This window comes from Equus quagga, chromosome 14 (genome assembly GCF_021613505.1).
Source record: "Equus quagga isolate Etosha38 chromosome 14, UCLA_HA_Equagga_1.0, whole genome shotgun sequence".
Classification (NCBI taxonomy): domain Eukaryota; kingdom Metazoa; phylum Chordata; class Mammalia; order Perissodactyla; family Equidae; genus Equus; species Equus quagga.
The window spans coordinates 90,697,236-90,716,439 of NC_060280.1; the positions used below are offsets into that span (position 1 = coordinate 90,697,236).

Consider the following 19,204-nt stretch of genomic DNA (forward strand, 5'->3'; position numbering starts at 1 on the left):
TGGCATTCGCTCCCAGCCCAGTCTCACTACTCCAGGCACCAGAACCCGGCTGATACTTGACCATCACAAGGGGCCTTATCCACCCATTCTGTCTGACTCCTCATTCAGATGCACGATCCCTTGAGGCAGTGACGACCATTTGCTTTGTTTGTCTGTCTCTCGCGTAGTCATATAGAAATGAGGTGCCTAAATAATTCTGAGGCTGTTGAGGCCTCCTGTGCAAATGGACGATCGACCCAAGGACCTGACAGCCCTTCAGTGACCTCCCCTCCCCCACCAAAGGGCCTGACTTTGCCCAACTTCCTCTCTGTTCCGCCTCATTCATCTTCACAACTGCTCTGCATGGCAGATGCTCTTAGTGTCCATCTCTAGTGTCCCCATTAGGACAGCAAAGGCTTGGGAGTTAAGAGGTTGCCCAGGGCACATGTGTGTAAGTGGGGAAGCTGGGATTGGACTACATCATGGGATTCTGGATCAGGAAACGGCAGGTCTTGGGCCGCTGATGGCACGGGGAAGGCCAGCCCCACCTGCCCTGAGAGCCCCCCTGCTCACCGCATCCATCAGTGTAAACTGATCTGCAATCAGCTGGGGAGGGAACCCCAAGGAGTCAGGCTTCTGCTCCCATAGCAGGCTCTTGGTGGTCACAGCCCGGGGGCAGGTGGGCTCTGGGGCTGGATCCGGCTCTGATGTTCTCTCTCCAGACGGAGTTAGAATTCTCCCTGGAGACAAGGGTCCAGCGGGATCCAGCTCAGGAGCTGGTGCTGGGGCTGGAGCTGATGTTGGCCCTGGCTCTGGCACTTGTGGGACTGATGGAGGTGACACAGCTGTCAGCTCTAGCACAGGTGGTGGAACTAGAGCTGGAGCTGGCTCTTGCTCTGGCTCTGGAGCTGGTGGGAGCTCTGGAGATGGTCCTGGAGCAGGATAAAGCAAAAGTCTCACTCAAGTAGCTGACTTCCCCTGAGTCTTTCCAAAGACAGCAAAGACCCCACTGCCTTTAAGGGAACCCAGCCCATGAACCCCCTGCAAATTGTCTTCCCAGACTGCAGGGCCCTCACCTTCCAGTTCTGCCTCCACGGGCTCTGGAGCCTCTAGGTGGACTTGGAGGAGGGAGGCGTGGCCCTCCAGCTCTGAGGCAGGCGAGCTCACATGCACAGGGGCCAGCTTCATCCTGAAGCAGGGGAGGTGCAGGGGCTCCCAGAAATCCTGCACTGGGTCCAGGCAGGTTCCCACCAGAGAAGAGATGGCACTGGGGGAAGGCATTGGGCAAGAGATTCAGAGGCCTGGTCTTTCCCTCCACACTGCCCACCGAAGATACCCTTATTTGGTCTGGGCCCCTATGCCCACCCATTCCCATCCAGAGGAGAGCCCCAGCCCAGTCCCCACCCCTGTGTGGCTGTCCTGGTGGTGGCAGGACAGCTCATGCAGCAAGTTGAACACAGAGTCTGCTGTGAGTCTGTTCTTCCCACTGACACTCTCCTCCTAAAGTGCCTCGACAAGGCCCTCTGCAGCCCCCCATGTACTTGGGCAGCTGGACTGAGGACTGAGGCCGACTGAGCAGGTTGTTCACACACCTCCTGTTCTGGCCTGGTGGTGGTGCTCAGAAGAGGGAGGTGGATGTGGAGAAGAAGAAGGTGGTGGTCAGAAGGTAGAGCCAGATCAAGATGGGACTGTGGTGGGGATGGGTCTCTTGGGGACAACCCAGCCCAGCCACCACTCTGGTTCCCAGGGGTCCTGGGACCCATCTACAGCTCTGTGACTCCTGTCCTCCTAGAGTGGAAGCCATCAGCCCTCAGCCTTCCCATGGGGATGGAAAGATGTGTGAGATGTAGGGTGATGCCAGGCCAGCCCCCCCACAGCCGCTGTACTCTCCGCCACCCTGTTCTGTAGAGACAGGAAGCCCTCCTTCTGGACCAAAGACCACTCACTTTATTAGGGGGTCCTGCGGTCTGTCCTCCTCGTTGTCATAATGGAAGATGCCTCCGGATGTAAAGGTGGTGACGAGGGCATCATTTGGGATGTGTGATGGACGAAAGGACCTGCGAATGTTGTGTAACGTGACTGTTTGACTCTCAGATTACAACTGAGCTGCAGGAATTGTGTCTGTTTCATTCACTGAGTTATGCTAACTGTCTCCAAAAGTCCTGCATGTAGTAGGTGCTTCGCATCCACGGTTGAATGAATGAAGTCCAACGAGAACCATCCCAGATGTCTGAGTGGGCCTGGGGCCCCTCTGCTCCCCAGACATCCTTAATTGGCTCCACCAAGCACAAGGACCAGGACCATCTCTCTGGAATCTCAAACTCCTTGACAGGGTGCTGTCCGTGTGCTTTGCCAAAATCAGAAAGACCACATCCCAGAGACGGGTGAGGCAGACTACTTTCCATGAGGAAGAACCAATAATAATGATGGACAACCACAGCTCACCCCACAGCCCTATCTGCAGAGCCAGGCACCAGGTCAGCACCCGCCATGGCTGATCCCATTAGTCCCTCCAAGAACCCCATGACGTTTATCCTCTCCCACCCTGCTTTTCAAAGGAGTAAACTGAGGCTCAGAGAGATGCAGTGACATTCCCAAAACATAGAGCTGACAGTGGGCAGAGTCACCCTGCGCTGAGGGGGGTGGGAACTCACCTAGTGAGTACCTGGTTCAGGATCAGGTGGGATGTTTTGAAGGCTGGGTAGCTGAAGGTAGTGACATTTGAGATGTTTCTCCCCAGCAAGGCTGGTGCCATGGACTCTCCCAGAGTCTCCATCAGGCCTGCCTGGAGGGCATACATCCTGCAGGCTTCATTGGAATTCATACTGGACTCATTTTCAAACTGGGTGAGAGGAGGAGGGACACAGTCAGCAGCATCACTGGGAGCCAACATGGGGATCAAGGTGACTTTCTTCCTGCCTATGTGGCTGGTGGGGAAGAGTAGAGCTCCCTCTCCTGTGGGAATGGAACTGTGCGACATGCTAGTATGGAAAGCCGGGGAGGGTCCCAGGGGAGTCTCAGATTTGGGTCTGGATTCTGGTACTGCCTCAGTCATCTCAGGGTGCTGGGTGTGAAGACCCCTCTGCACCCACACTCACCTTACCCCAGCCCTGGTCATTGTTGGTGGGCTGGAGGACCCGCCCCTGTCCAGGGACATGGCATATTTGAAACCAACCACCAGCTCCTTGACCATCTCCTCGGTGCAGCTCTGCAAAGACAGAGCCCGGGAGTCAGGCCAGGAGGTATCTGGGGCCTGCCTGGACCTCACCACAGGGGAACCCCCACCACAGATGAGGCTCAGAGGGGCATCTGCATAGACCTCCAGCCAGGGCTGGAATGTGATGACACCTGGTGGGCTTGGGATTCACATACGGATAAAGGAGCTTGCTCCCCAGCACTCAACTTCCTACCCTGCCAGCCAATATATGGGGTATGAACACGATACACCACCAGGATTCTAACATCTAATTACCTGCTCCTGCCCAGGGTGGGTCCCCCCATCCCCACCTTCCCTAAGTCCACCCCCCAACACACACAATGAGGGTCAAGAGGTTTGGAGCTGCCCAGCTTGGATCACAGTTGTGACCTGATGTGGCGTGGCCTGCCGGGTGCTGCCCTGTGTTACTTGAGTATTCTTCCTGCCAAAAGGCCCGAGGCATGAGAGGTGAGAGTGGAGCCAATGTCCACCGCGATGAAGAGGCTCTCATTCTCAGCTTTCCAGCAGCCAGAGCATCTGCAAGTTGGGGCACAACACGAGAACATCCTGTTGTGTTGAGTGTCTCCACTCAAGTAAGCTGGACATGAGGCTGTGTCTAGAATGTGGGTGCTTGGTAACTGGAGGTCTAAGTTCTGTTGGGGCCTGCCACCAAGCAAGAGAGGTCACTTCTTAAGGTCCCATTACCTCAGCCCCTTCCATCAATCAGACCCACCCAAAGCCCCCTTCCAGCTGTTGGCTGCTCTCCCTCTTTGCCCATGTCATCTCCATCACCGCACACAAATGCCCATCACTGCCCTCCCCACCCCTCCTTGGGAATGGAACCAGAGCCCAACTTTCAGGAGACACAGCTGAGTTAAGATCTCTTTTTTTCCTATCAGTTCTGTGTCCTGCAAAAGCCACTGTGCCTCTTAAGATCTCCCCAGTTTCCCAACCTGCACATTGGAGATGGTGCTAAAAATAGCTTCCTAGGGACATTTTCAGGTTCATATGTCATAATGCCTATAACACCTGTGGGCTGATGTCACATGTGTCTGATACACAGACTTAGAGATGGAAGAATTACAAGAAGGAGTAAGATGTAACTTGGAATACCACCTAAAACTTCCCTGGGTTCCAGATGTGTGATCTTGGGAGGCACTGCTGCTCTGGGCCTCATTTTCAGGTCTGTACCTTTAATGGGTTGAAATTAGAGGAAATTCAGGTCTTATCATCCACTGGCACTAAACCTTCCATGGTCTTCTGTTTTACTTAGAATCAGACCCAAGTGCCTCATGTTGGCCTATGTGGTGGGCAGCCTCCAAAACGGCTCCCAGCGCTCCCTACCTCCTGGAGTGCACGTCCTTGTGTGACCACTAGGTGGTTAGTAACTGGCTTCTGAGCAACAGAACACAGCCAAGGTGCTGGGAAGTCACTTCCAAGTTTTATTACAAAAACTCTGTCACTTCCCTCTTACTGGCATTCTTGGGTTCCCTCCTTCTCTCTCTCCTTCTGTTTCCAGCTCTCCTTCTCTCTCTGTCATATCTCTGGAACTGGGAGAGCAAGTGCTGATGCTTTCAGTTGCCCTGTGTAGAGGCTCCATAGGAGAGAACTGAGGGGGTGCCCAGCCAACAGACAGCCAGAACTCAGACTCTCAGTCCAGATGAATCCTGCCAACACCCATGTCAGTGATCTTGGGTGGGAGTCCTCCCCTAGTGGAGCCCTGTTGAGACCGCAGCCCCTGCTTCATAGAGAACTTGAGGCAGAGCCCTCCGCTAAGCCGTGCCTGATGCCTCACCCACAGAAATTGTCAGATGTTATATATTTGTACTTTATAGGTGAAAGTTTTTGTAGCAATGTTGTCACAGAGTAACAGAAACTAACAGTCAACCATGTCCCACGGTCTGGCCCCATCACCCTCCGTTCTTACTACCTCTCTCTTCTCAGGCTCCCTACAGCCACAATGGCCCCCTCTCTGGCCTCCTCTGAGAGGAGGTCCAACTTCCTATGAGTTTCTGCACCAGGGGTGCCTTCTCCTTGACACACTAACAGTTCCCAGACATAGGCAGGGGTGGCTCGCACTTGTCATTCTGGATACAGCAAATGTCACTTCAGTGAGACCTTTCAGAACCTCCCAGCAAAGTCTCTACCATCAAAGATCTCACATCCAGAAAAGCATTGCATTATTTCCTCCTTCTTGATCCCTTTGAGATAAAATGAGTCCATGAGGAAGGGCTGTCTGCTCTGGTTGAAGCAGATGCAATTCCTCCTGTTTACACCAGTCACATGACTATCTTCCAGACTTAATATTTCCCGCCACAAGTCCATTGTTTTAATCATCTTTCCCTGCCTTTCATGGGTCTGGCTTCCCCAAGAACACAATGAGCCACCCCCTCTCCCTGTACTGCAGCACCAACCACTAAACCCACAGCCAGAAAATAAGCACCCAGGTTGAAACACCACAAGATCCTGAATTCACTTGCTCCTGAGACCCTCCCATGAACTCTGTAATCCAATGGTAACTCCTGAGGTCACCTTTCCCCTGAGACACAACTCCCAGCCTCTTTTTGGCTTATTAGAGTAACACTGAGATTTAATCAGAGCCCTCCCAGCCTGGGCAGGAAATGTTTGGAACTGTCCTCTGCATTAATTTTCAGGAACTGGGGATATCGGCAGAAGTAATTTGGGTGTATATGTGCAACAGTTTCCATGGAGGGAGTATATTATTCAGGCACAGACAAAATAGTGTGGCTGTTGGATGTACCAAGAAAATGGATACTTGATCACAGTTTTTCATGCTGTGAAGTCTTTAGAGAGCAAAGATCATGGTTCAGAGCAGAGACTATGGAGCCAACACCTTATGTTCAAATTCCAGCTCAACCCCTTACTAGATACTAGGATTGGGCAAATTACTTACCTTCTTGGTGCCTCAGTTACTTCATCTGTCAATTGGCAATAGTGATAAGTACACCTACTTTTGTAAAGCATTCACTAGCATTCTCTGACCACCCAGATCATTCACGTTCTGCTTTGTTGTATCTCTTACTGGTACAACTCAGCAACAATCACTCCTTATCGCAGGTACCTGATTTGCTCCTAAGTCAGTCAAAGTTGACTGCAGTGATGTCTCTCACATTACATATTCCATTTCAGTGAAAGGTCACCACATCTGCCAATAATACCTTCTGTTATATTCTCTTGCATCTCCTAACTTCAAAGCACCTACTGTGTCTTTTTATTCTAATAACCATTATGAGAAGGGAAAGGCACGTCACTTAGATCAAAGGCTGGCGAACACTTTCTGTAAAGAACTGGATAGCAATTATGTTTGCCTTTGTGTATTATATGGTCTCTATTGCAACTACTCAACTTTGCTATTACAGCACAAAAACAATCAATGATAAAACCGAACAAATGGGTGTCACTAAGTTCCAATAGAAATTTGAATTTCATATCATTTACATGTGTCACAAAACCTTCTTCTTTAATTTTTTCAACCACATAAAAATACAAAGACCATTCTGAACTCATAGGCCCTAAAAAAACAGGAGGTGTAAGGATTGGGACTGTAGACCAAAACCTGATTTATATAAACCTATTTCCAAGAAAATTTTTTTTATAAAAATTAAAGTTTGGGGCCAACCCGGTGGTGCAGTGGTTAAGTGCACACGTTCCACTTCTCGGTGGCCAGGGTTTGCTGGTTCAGATCCTGGGTGTGGACATGGCAACGCTTGGCAAAAGCCATGCTGTGGTAAGCGTCCCACGTATAAAGTAGAGGAAGATGGGCATGGATGTTAGCTGAGAGCCAGTCTTCCTCAGCAAAAAGAGGAGGATTGGGCAGTAGTTAGCTCAGGGATAATCTTCCTCAAAAAAAAAAAATTAAAGTAACAAAGTCATTCCTTAATAATATAGTGAGTTCGACTCTGCCCTGAAGAGTAAATGTGAGCATTTTATAATTAAGGAAAACAACCAAGTTCATACAGATAACAATATAACCATTTAATATAATATTCTTGGATCCTAACTCCCATATCAGTGTCTTCTTTCAATAGCTAAGCAGTTGCTTTAAAAAATCTGTTTACTCCTGAATTTTTAGGTATGAGAAGAATACAAGAAATATTTTATTTTTATGAAAAAAATGGAAAGTTGAAGTTACGCGCTATCTGGCTCTACTACCCACAACCATGTGGTAAGACCTATTTCCTTGCTTGAGACACTCATCTAAATCAATGCTTCTTAAAACTTAAGGGGCCTACAAAGCACCTATAGATCTTGTGAAAATGTTGATTCTAATTCAATATGCCTTGGGTGAAGCCTGTAAAATCTGCATTTCTAGCAAGCTACCAGGTGTTGCTAAAGCTGATGGTGCATGGACCAGACTTTGAGTAAAAAGAGTCTCAAACAAGGGCCAAATGGTGCAGAAAGCACTGAAAGGAGGGACAGAAATCAAGCAGGATTCAAGCAGGAAATTGTAATTTACAAAAAAAAATGAGTGCCTGCTATGTGCCAGGCACAGTTCAAGGCACTAGGGATCCACATTGAATAAGACGGACATGGACCTGCCGCTATGGGGCTGACAGTCCTCTGGAGGAACAAAAGGTAAATAAACCAATCATTGCACAGGGAGGTGAATGTTCTACAGGAAACCACAAGGGACTCAGATATCAACAATAACAACTACTAATATTTACTGAACATTAATAGTGTATTGACTGTCCTCTTATCACTTCATGTGCCTTTAATATTTCATTCAACTCTCATCACAATCCTATTGCTATTATTAGCACCATTTTACAGAAGAAAAGTCAAGGCACGGAAACTGCCTAGCTTGACCAAGGTCCCACTGCCAGTAAGTTTGGTGCTGGGATTCAAATCCAGCCCACTGGGCTCCAGAGCCCACATTCCTAACCCCCGGGTTATACAGACTAGAGAATCAAGGTGTGTGGGTGTGATGGCAGGGAGCTCCTTTATATAGGGTGGTAGGAGAAGGCCTTTCTGAGTGAGAGCAGTTCAGTAACCAGGCGAGAGATGGTGACACGGAGCAGGGAGCGAATGACAGGGAAATGGAGAACTGAATGCATCCAAAATGTTTTGGGAACAAGAATGGAGAGAATATATCGATGGATTGGTTGTCGGGTGATGGAAAAACAGTAGTTAAGGACAGCATCTTTCAACAAATATTTATCGAGCACCTATCATGCACAAGGCCCAATACTAGGGGTTTAGTATGCATGAGTGAAAAACCCAAAGAGCGAACTGAGGAAGGTTACATTCTAGAGAAGACAGTCCATAGATGACAGTTGTAACATAAGTAAAATCTACACAATGTTGGGAGATAAGTTATATGGGACAAAAACAAGAAGTAAAGTTGGGTAAGGAGAATCAGAAAAAGTGTGGATACGGGTTTGTCAGATTGTAATTTTTTTGTTTCTTTGGCTGTCTGGTGTACAATATGTTCTCTTTTTTACCTTTACTGAGATCTTCTTTTATATAATTCAGCAGTGTTTTATGGTGAAATCTGAATGAGTTAATGGTTCTATGTCAATGTCAAGTTGGGACCATTGGTAAAGACTCGGTAAAGGTTACATGAAACTTCTCTGTGCCAGGGGCCGGCCCCATGGCCGAGTGGTTAAGTTCGCGTGCTCTGCTTCAGCGGCCCAGGGTTTCCCCGGTTCAGATCCTGGGTGTGGACATGGCAGCGCTTGTCAGGCCACGTTGAGGCGGCGTCCCACATGCTACAACTATAGGGACCCACAACTAAAAAAAAACATACAACTATCTACTGGGGGGATTTTGGGAGAAAAAGCAAAAAAAAAAAAAAAAAAAGATTGGCAAGTTGTTAGCTCAGGTGCCAATCTTAAAACAAAAAAAAACTTCTCTGTGCCATTTTTGCAACTTCTATAGTCTATAGTTATTTCAAAATAAAATGTGAACTAAATTAATAGACTTTAATTTATATTTTTTAATAGAGTTTTTAAGTGTTCTATCATATTTTCCAGTTAGTGATTGCTGATGTAGAAGAATGCTACTGGGTTCCTTTGAGATTGATCTTGTATTTGGGAGCTCCATTGAACTGTCTTTTTAATGCTAACGGAACTTTTCATTAATTCCTTTTGGATTTTTATGTGTGAACGGCACAATGAATGCACAACTGGTCAGGATGAAAAGCCAGCTTGTTTTGCTTTTGTTTTTTATCTCCCACTATCCTTTCAAGCTTTATTCAAGTCTTGCATTTTCTGGCTTAAAATAACCCTAAAGTTACAAAGTCACTAAACAGTATCAATTCAGCAATTAGAATATCCCATCCAAGATACTAATCAAAACGCCAAACTTAGGGACCGGCCCGGTGGTGTAGTGGTTAAGTTCACACACTCTGCTTTGGCAGCCTGGAGTTTGCTGGTTCAGATCCTGGGCTAGGACATAGCATGGCTCATCAAGCCATGCTGTGGCAGGTGTCCCACATTTAAGTAGAGGAAGATGGGCACAGACGTTATCTCAAGGCCAATCTTCCTCAACAAAAAAAGAGGCGGATTGGCAGTGGTTGTTAGCTCAGGGCTGATCTTCCTCAAAAAAAAAAAAAAAAAGCCAAACTTAATCTAATACTAAGTCTTTTCTACCTGCCTGCCCCTCACTCATCTCAAATCTACTTGAAGCTAGAAGCCTGGACAGGAAAAGGGGGCTTTACAGACTTCCATTTTTCTGGCTTGGCTTTTCTCTCATTCCTCCATCTATAACACGATAGCCAGTTTTTCACTCTGCTAGGGACTAAGAGGGTAGTGAGGAGGATACTGAAAAGCATTAGGAAATGTCTTACTTGAACTCATATAATCATAAACTTACTTTCTTGTATTTTGTTGAACAGTATCACTGCTTAAGGGCACTTTCTCTAACATTTTGCTGTTAAGTACAATGTTTTCTTGAGGAAGATCTCTTGTATTCCTATTTTACTGAGGCTTTTTAGTGTAAAAAATGGTGTTAATCTTTGTTAAGTACTTTTCTACATGTATATAATTTTCTCCATGCTTTCATTAATGTGGTGAATTACATTTTAGCTTTTACTCATGGGATGAAATCCATGTGATTGTAAGGTTTTTCTTTTTCGAATTTTGATACACTTTTTGCTTCTGTTAGCTAATTTTTTTTAGATACACACATATATACACACACGTACGGGTGTGTGTGGAATTTGCTTATACTTTCCTTGTGTTAGCCTTCTCTTATTTGAGGTTCAGTTTGCTTAAAAAGAGCTAGGCAGTTTTCCTCCTTCTTCTACTTTCTAAAACAAACAATATGCAAAGGAGATTATCTGTTCCTTGAAAGTTTAATGAACTTTCCTGCAATATTATCTATGCCTTTGTTACCACACAAAATTGGGGTTCACTGGCCGGATGCACATAAGCCAATTAAATGCAGTACCAGCCTTTGGGAAAGGAGATGGGCTTTATTCTGTGAGATCCATCTGCAGGGAGAACAGGGGCGTGTGCCCACAGATCTGTCTCCCTGATTCAGGATTTGGGGTGAAATTTAAGAGATTAGGGGGAACAGGATGGCACACAGAAATGCTGGTGAGGCAGGTTTTGATTGGTGGGCTTCAAGCTTTTATGGTGAGGTTTCAAACATTTCTGACAGGGTTCTAAACATTTCTATGAGGTTCCAAACTTTTTATGACAGGATTCTAAACATTTCTGATGACGTGGGAAGGAATTTTAACACTGGATCTTCCTGAATGAAGGACCCCTTTGCTTCTGATAGAGTTTGACTTTCAAGTTCTGGAGGGGGAGAGAAGGGAACCCTCATACACTGCTGGTGGGAGTGAAGACTGGTACAGCCACTATGGAAAACAGTGTGGAGATTTCCCAAAAATTAAAAATAGAAATACCATACGATCCAGCTATCCCACTACTGCGTATCTATCCAAAGAACTTGAAATCAATTATCCAAAGAGATTATTGGATGTGCCAAGAAAATGGATAAACTGATCAATTTTTTCCATGATGTGAAGTCTTTAGAGAGCAAATATCATGATTAAGAGCACAGACTATGGCACCAGCATCTTATATTCAAATCCCAGCTCAATTGCTTACTGGTTATTTGTATTGGGCAAGTTACTTACCTTGTTGGTACCTCAGTTTCTTCATCTGTCAGTTGACAGTAATGATAAGCGTACCTACTTTGTAAGGTCATGGAGAGTACTAAAGGAGTTAATGTTTGAAAAATACCTTGAACACCTAGCATATCACAGTGCTGTTATCTACATATTATAAATACAATTTAAAAATTCTTCTGACACTGTCTGTAAGCCCCAGAGGGTAAGACTAGTGCCTGGGTGTATGTAGGAAGCGCTCCATGACATACAGTGAACAAACAAATGAACACTGTTGGTGAATGGATTACCAACGTCCCCTACGTCATCCTACAGGCACTCCCAAGCAGAATCACACCCAGACACACCTGCTCTGTCCTGCATCGTCTTCCTTGGAGGAATCGCTGGGGCTCCCTGGGCCCCCCTAACTATGTCCACTAAAAGGTCTCTTCTCTGTCAGCAAACCCCAGTCCTTGTCCAATTTCTGCATCTCACAGGGTCTGCAATCTCCACTCAAGGGAGAAAGGTTATCTCCAGAACTAGGCACACAGAGAGCATGAGCCTTGGATAAAATGTTTCCCTTGCCTGGGGCAAGAAGAAGAGAGCAGTGGCAGAGTGGGATTTGGGGACAATCCCCCAGGTGTTGTAGAAGAGACAGAGTCGGGATTCATCAGCAAGGACTGGGCTGGTTGGTGGCCGTTGGTGGTTAAATAGCAGGGGAGGCTGGCACATTTCATAGGTCCTAGCATAATACAATCAACATGGTGGTCATGAAATCAGGATCAGTCTAATGAGGTCCACATTAAACCAAAGTTATCAATTTCCTGACTGACTCTCTAATTCAGTGGATTTATAATAATAGTATTCGTGTTCTATCATCTCCTTGTCTTTGATTGGTTAGAGTTTTTATTCTTTACATATCTTGTGTATTTTTACATAGTAAAGAAAAACTGAGTTTTAAAACAACCCTCCTTGAGAAAGTCTCCCTAACATATTGAATTAATAACAAAAACCATCACGGAAAATTCACAAAAAAACCTTGACCTTTACTCTCTGCTTTAAGCCATTCCTAATTGGTGAATTTTCTTGACTTCGGACTTCCTCCTTGAGATTAGTCCACTTAGGACAATGTAGGAGTGTAGCCTCTTTCCTTTTGAGACTAGTAGCTGGACTCTAGGATGATGTTGGTTTCATTTTGTAAGAATGTGTGTGTGTGTGTGTGCAAGCGTGGGCGCGCGTATGAGTGTTTGCTGCACCCTGCTGTGTGGGCCAGGGCCAACTCCTTTTTTCTTGGGAAAACATTTTTCTAACCACTTTCTCTGGGCTTTATTTTCACTCATGGCTTGACCAGTGCAGTCCGATAGTAGCCTGAAGCTCTCTACATCAAGGAATTTAAATTTTTCTTTGAACTTGCATTTAAGAAAGTGAAAAGAAACAGGTGAAACTAATTTTAAGAGTCTATTTTAACCTATTATAACCAAGATATTATCATTTGTGCATGCAGTCTATATAAAAATTAATAATGAGATAGCTTACATTTTTTACTGGGTTCCCCAAATCCAGTTTGTACTTTCCATTTACAGCACAATCTTCACTTGTAAGTTGAATTTTTTTCAGTTAAACATTCTCTGTATTAAGATTTAATGTTCACAGTTGTAAAATACGACTTACGTGTCTAGGTTGTTCTAAACATACTTAAGAGTTTTACACATGAAGATCATGTTGGTAATTAATGAAAAATTCCTATTGGGTCTAGTAACAAAGGAGTCATTGTGACCTTACCAGGCGAGCAGCCATAGAATGGTGAGGACAGATGGAGTGTGGGGTGGTCTGCAGAGGTAGCAGGAGGTGAGGCCTCAGAGACACATCATGTAGATGACCTTTTCTCAATGGTTCTCAACTGAGGGGAAGGAATAGAGACAGCAATTTCCCTGTGAAATATCAGGCAAGTTAAGGGACCCTGACGTGTATTAAGTAAAAAGAAATGTGGGGAATATTTGAAACAAGCATGTGAAAATCAAGGAGTAAATATGCCAACACATGAAAAGAAAGCAAAATGTCCAGACATTATGGATGTTTCCCAGTTAATGTGGGTGATTTTGATATATAGTGGTACCAACATTATGCTTTTCGTAGCAAGTATCATGAGACCAGCAGTAGCTAAGATATGGCAGATAATTGGGATCTTCTGGGTTCGAAGTTTTACAAGGCATATATGATGAGTGGTAAGGAATTCTGGATCATTCCAAGGGAATTATTGAGATCACAGACCATGGAATCCAGGATTGATAGGAAAAGAAGAGAAATTAAGGTGAAGATATGGACATCTGGCATCACTTTGGTCTTGAGGAACAGGCATCTACTCTTAGGAGTGAGTAAAAAAAAAATGGAAATCAGGAATTTGTGGTAGGTGAATATGTTTTCTGAATTTATTTTTGAACATGCCCACTTGGGTTGATGGAAACATCTGGGAAATGAGAGTGAGTCACTAGGAGTGGGGTGGATGATAATTTCATTATTGATTTAAGCTCTATAGGAGCTATGAACACCAAGTGGTCCACGGGGTAACCAAATGAACAGTCATATAGCATAGAAGAACGATGGGATTCGATTCAGAAAAAGACTCAGGACCGTGCGTCCTGAGAGAGAGTTCCAGGGCTTGTGCGGTTGAGTGACAAGGACAGCAAGAGAGTAAAGTCATACACATAAAGGAGAGTGTCCTAGAAGATGGTGGATGAGAAATAATCTGTAGTAGTCTTGAGTTTTGACCGTGAGCTTTCTGTTCTTCATCCCAATCTCTTTGATGATGTCCCAGGACACAGGTGAGGTTAATCCCCACAGGGAGAGAGGGAGGGCAGAAGTACAACACATCTGGGATAATTTTTCTGGGAAGGCAAGCTTCATTTATCACTTTGATCCAATTTTGTGATTAATTTTTATAGAGTAAGAGGAAAAGAAGTATGATGGTGAAGTCTTCACAGAGGAAGCAACATGACTGTGGGAACCAATCCAAACCAAAGCCTGGGTTAAGCACCTCCATCCCTTTGAGGCTGTCCAGTTACATCTTCCAGCGGCCAGTTACTAGAATCACATCCCATCCTGGCAATGAGGTCAGATGCCATCAATGGGAGGAAACCTTGGAGCGGCCCCAACAAGTCTGCTGGCAGAAGAGACTGCAAGGACTGCAGGCCTGCAGCAGCGCAGGAGAACTGTTAAGCCCTCTGGATCTTGCCAAAGCCTTGCACAACCTTACACCCAGTTGCACAGGCGCATCCCTGCCAGGCGTGCTCACGGGTGGTCTGAACTCCAGTCCCATGCCCACCCCTTCCGGGTCTTCAGATTTTGCAGAGATGATTCCAGGAGCTGGTATGGGCATTCCACAGCTCCTCTGCAAACAATTTTTGGTGACTGAGGAAGACATCAGGAAACAGGAAGGGAAAGTGAAGATGGCAAGAGAGAGACTGGCGATGGCACTGATTGCAGATAGACTCGCTGGCGAGGCAGAGAAAGTGAGGGCCCAAGATGGACGTCCTGACAAACACTATGAAAAAAACAGAAGATGGTGCAGATGACGTGGAGCACCACACTACATTAATGCCTCTCCAGTGTTCCTAATGTTTTCTCGCTTTGAGCTCTTGAAACTTTAAAATATAACAATACTTTCCTTTTACTCAATTCTTTTGCATGACATAGAAAATACAGACAGTGATTTTTTTGAGGCAAGAGATTGGGTTTCAGGTGATGAGAGAAAGGAGATCTTTCCTTTTCATGTTCTCTCAATTTCCTTTTATAAGTATGTTATTTATTTGTATTTTAAGGTCAACAGAGAGTTATCAAAGTCATGGGATTCTTTAGAGTTTTGCCCTCACAGTCACAGAGTAAAACCTACGTAGTCAGAATGGATTCTCCTGTTTGTGTAATATTCCACTAGATTCCAACATAATATTTCACTAAAGAGCTGTTATATCTGTGTTCTCCAACAAGATATCCACTCTGAGAGCTCTGCATTTCCGCTCTTTGTTGCACATTGATTCAGTTGCATATGATGAATCTCAGACATCCCCTCATTTTTAGATCTGTATGTGTTGCAAACTTGACATGTCATTTGGCATCTTTCTATCAAGAGAAAGACTATTTTCAGCATCATGAGTCTAAGAACAAGCCACTGTGTGTTGGGACTTGTCGATCGGCCTGATCAAGCCTGTCCTATTATTCGCATGCTGTTTATCATTACTTTCTCATGTCTGACAAAGTTATTAGTTTCTGAGAGCGATGTGTTAAACAATAATGGAGTGTCTTATTATTTACATCTTCCCTTGAAAACGAGCTATTTTTTAATTGAATCTTCTCTCCTCGATTCTCCCATGTGGTAATCATCTGGGATGTTAGTAAGAAGACGTTAATGTCTGGTTTTAAAACAAATTCCAGATTAGATACACTATTTTTTCCTTTCCTCATGACTGCTTTGTTTTTCTGGGTTCACATTTCTTCTTCCTGATGTACACTCTTTACCGGTTCTTTCACTGAAGGCCTGTGGGAGGTCAACTTTGAGTCTGTCTGTATGTTAGAAAACGTCTTTATCTCTTTCTTTGACAGAGTTTGGCTAGGTGTTTAAGTTAGTTTATTTTAGTTTTTTCCTTCCTTATTAAGAGATTTAATATTTCTGACACTCCATTTCTTTAGCTACAAAATGGGAATAAAACCATAAAATGGTGAATGTAACTAAGCTAATACACACAGAACTTTGAGTAACATTCCTTAGCAGATATTAAGTACTCAATAATGATAGCTATTATCATTATTATAATCTTCAGAGAGTGCACTCTAGGAGAATGACTACTTAAGATGGAGAATGTGAAGCTCACACCCTGAAGACTGAGCGGTTGGCATGACAGTGATTTGAATTCTTAGCCCTTGGGGAGCTTCAGCTGTAGTCTGCAGAGTATGTACAGATAATGTAATCGATTCCCACAAACCCACCACAGCACAGTGCAGCCTGCCTCACGCCTGGGATGCTCTGGGCTGCTTGTTGGGGAACCCCTGCTGTAAGTCTGGTTGGATTCTGTGCAGGGAAAGATGCAAAAAAGGGTGCCTTTCTCTTCTCTCAGATTTTTACAGCAGGGTTTTATTCATTTTTACATCCAAAGCAGACACTCTCCTTCTAGAGTCTTGGTGTTACTCTGGGATTCAGGCTTCCCAGACACCTAGTCATTTCAGCTCCCAGGTCCCAAGGTGACTGCAGAGTCACGTCTGACCCACTCCTTCCATCTTGGCCTGTTTCCCATCTTGAAGGACCTATGAGCAGGGAGAGGAGCCACCGAGGCAGATGGATCTGGAAGTCCTGGTGAACCTGAGCTTCAGAGAATGAAGCAGATATAGGAAACCTGAGACTGCCAAGGCTTCAAGGGCATGGGAAAACACGGAACAACTGAGAGGGGTGTGATAGCTGGCACAGAGGCAAGGGGAGGGGTGCTCCAACGTTGCCTAAAAGGGAAACCTCACACCGAAGTGGGGATTTGATTTTATATGATAGCAATGTCTGTGCCAGTTTCACCAATTCTGGTGTCCCTGAGGGATGCAATGGTGTGAAACCACAGGACAGAAGTTGCAATTGCCTTCAGGACTTAAGGAGGGGAAACATTTTATCTTAGTCCCGTGTGAGCCAGTCAGGGGCCACATCTAGAGAGGCTCAGAAGCTGTGTCTGACCAGTGTGATTTATTTCTGTTCCAGCCAAGCTCCTCTGGACCCCGGCTGGGAAAAGGGGGTCTCAGGCAGATCTAGTCATCGCAGCTGCTGCAGGTCAAGGTGGGGCAGGTAATAGCCCAGGCATTGTCGCTGTACCTCGTAGTCACCCTCCTTCTTCCACAGGCAGACGGTGAGCTGTGAGGGGAGCAGCGGGCATCAGAATGGACCAGTCCGCTGCCCGATGAGGGAGACTCCAGGGGAAGGAGATCCCAAAGCCACAGACACCCGATGCTTGTCGTCTCTCTCTTCCTTTTTTCCCCTTAATTTTTCTCTCTTGGTCCTTCTTTTCCTTCCCTTTTCCTACTTTCAGTTCTCTCTTCCTCTCTACCTCCAACAAGCTCTAGCTTAATTGAAGTATTAATGACATCTAATAAACTGCATACATTTAAAGTGAATGACTTGATCAGTTTTGATTAGAACTTACTGAACCATCACAACAATCAAAACAAGGGGGCCGGCCTGGTGGCCAACTGGTTAAGTTTGTGCGCTCCACTTCGGCGGCCCAGGGTTTTTTGCTGGTTCAGATCCTGGGCGTGGACATGGCACCGTTCATCAGGCCATGCTGAGGTGGCGTCCCACATGCCACAACTAGAAGGACCCGCAACTAAAAATATACAACTATGTCCCAGGGGGATTTGGGGAGAAAAGGGAAAAATAAAATCTTAAAAAAAAAAAAAGACAAGGAACGCCCACCCTCGCCAAATTTCCTCATGCTCCTTTGTAATTCCTCCTTCCCTGCCCTTTGCAAACATATTCTCATTCCCAGGCAACCACTGATCTGATATCTGTCCCTATAGATTCGCTTGCATTTTCTAGGAGGTGTTTATAAATGGGATCATACACTATGTGCTCATTTTTATCTGGCTTCTTTCACTCAGCATAGTAATTTTGAGATTTCTGCATGTCATTGCATGTATGGAGAATGCATTCCTTTTTATGGCTGAATAATATGCCACTGTGGGACAGTGTGTTTATTTATTGACCTGCTGATGGACATTTGGGTTGTTTTCCAGTTTTGGCTAGTATAAATAAAGTTCCTGTGAACATGTGTGTACAAGTCTGTGTACAGACATATGTTTTTATTCCCCTTGGATGGATTCCTAGGAGTGAAATGCCTGGGTAAATGAATATAATTATTAAAAATGCATCCAAGCTATTCTTCTCCAGCACTCTATGAGAGTTGCCTGACATCTTCCCCAACACTTGCTACAGTCAGTGTTTTTAATTTTAGCCATTCTCAGGTGTGGTGGAATCTCACGATGACTTTCACTTACATTTCCACAATGACTGATGTTGTTAAGAAAAGGAGAAGGCAAGCCACACAGAAATTGGGAGAAAATTTTGCAAAACATATCCGTAGCAAAGCACTGTATATATAATATATAAAGAGCTTTTACAATGCAATAGTAAGAAGACAAGCAACAGGTTCTTGCTTACCAGAGACAGCAGATCAGGCATGTGATGAGCACCAGGAGTCCCACTAAGAAGATGAGGAAGAAGGCCCAGAAGGGGAGGTCTGGGGAGACAAGTGCTGGGGTGAGGCACCTCCTGTCATTCTCCCAGGGCTCCTTCTGTGCCCCCACTGTGCCTCAACCATCCTTGACATGGGTTGGCCAAGCCTCCTCATCATCCAAGATCCTGCATGCGTGGTTCTCTTTGATGAGGCACAGTATCAAGATGCTCCCTCCCCATTCTGGGCTAGGGCTTCCTGGAGGTTTACCATGACTCTCAGTCAAGGCGTCATCTCTGCTGGGAGAATACCCTGGAAGTGAATGAATTGGACAATCCATGTGAGTATGTTTTACTCTTTTCAATAAACTTTTGAAACACACAGAAAAGGGGCCAGCCCTGTGTCTAAGTGGTTGGGTTTTTGTGCGCTGCTTCGGCAGCCCAGGGTTCCACTGGTTCGGATCCTGGGCATGGACATGGCACCACTTGCCGGGCTATGCTTGGGTGGCATCCCACAGGCCACAACTAGAAGGACCCACAACTAAAATGTACAACTATGTACTGGGGGGATTTGGGGAGAAAAAGTAGAAAAAAAAAAGAAGATTGGCAACAGTTGTTAGCTCAGGTGCCAACCTTTAAGAAATACACAGAAAAATAGAACAGTCTCATAAATTTCCATCACCTAGATTTAACAAAGCATATTTCGTTCAATTAAAACAATATTTCAGGGGCCTACCTGGTGGCCGAGTGGTTA

At 45.3% G+C, this 19,204-nt stretch overlaps 1 protein-coding gene across 1 annotated transcript; it reads left to right on the top strand.

Moving 5' to 3' along the window:
• Positions 1-14,218: 14,218 nt before the first annotated feature.
• LOC124225668 (methyl-CpG-binding domain protein 3-like 1) lies at positions 14,219-14,827 on the top strand. Its single transcript, XM_046638303.1, has one exon. It carries the CDS (start codon positions 14,219-14,221, stop codon positions 14,825-14,827), a length of 609 nt encoding a protein of 202 aa, XP_046494259.1.
• The last annotated feature ends 4,377 nt before the right edge of the window (positions 14,828-19,204 follow it).

Excerpts from the sequence above, each read along its gene's own strand:
- LOC124225668 (XM_046638303.1), top strand. The coding sequence starts at position 14,219 with ATGGTGAAGTCTTCACAGAGGAAGCAACATGACTGTGGGAACCAATCC.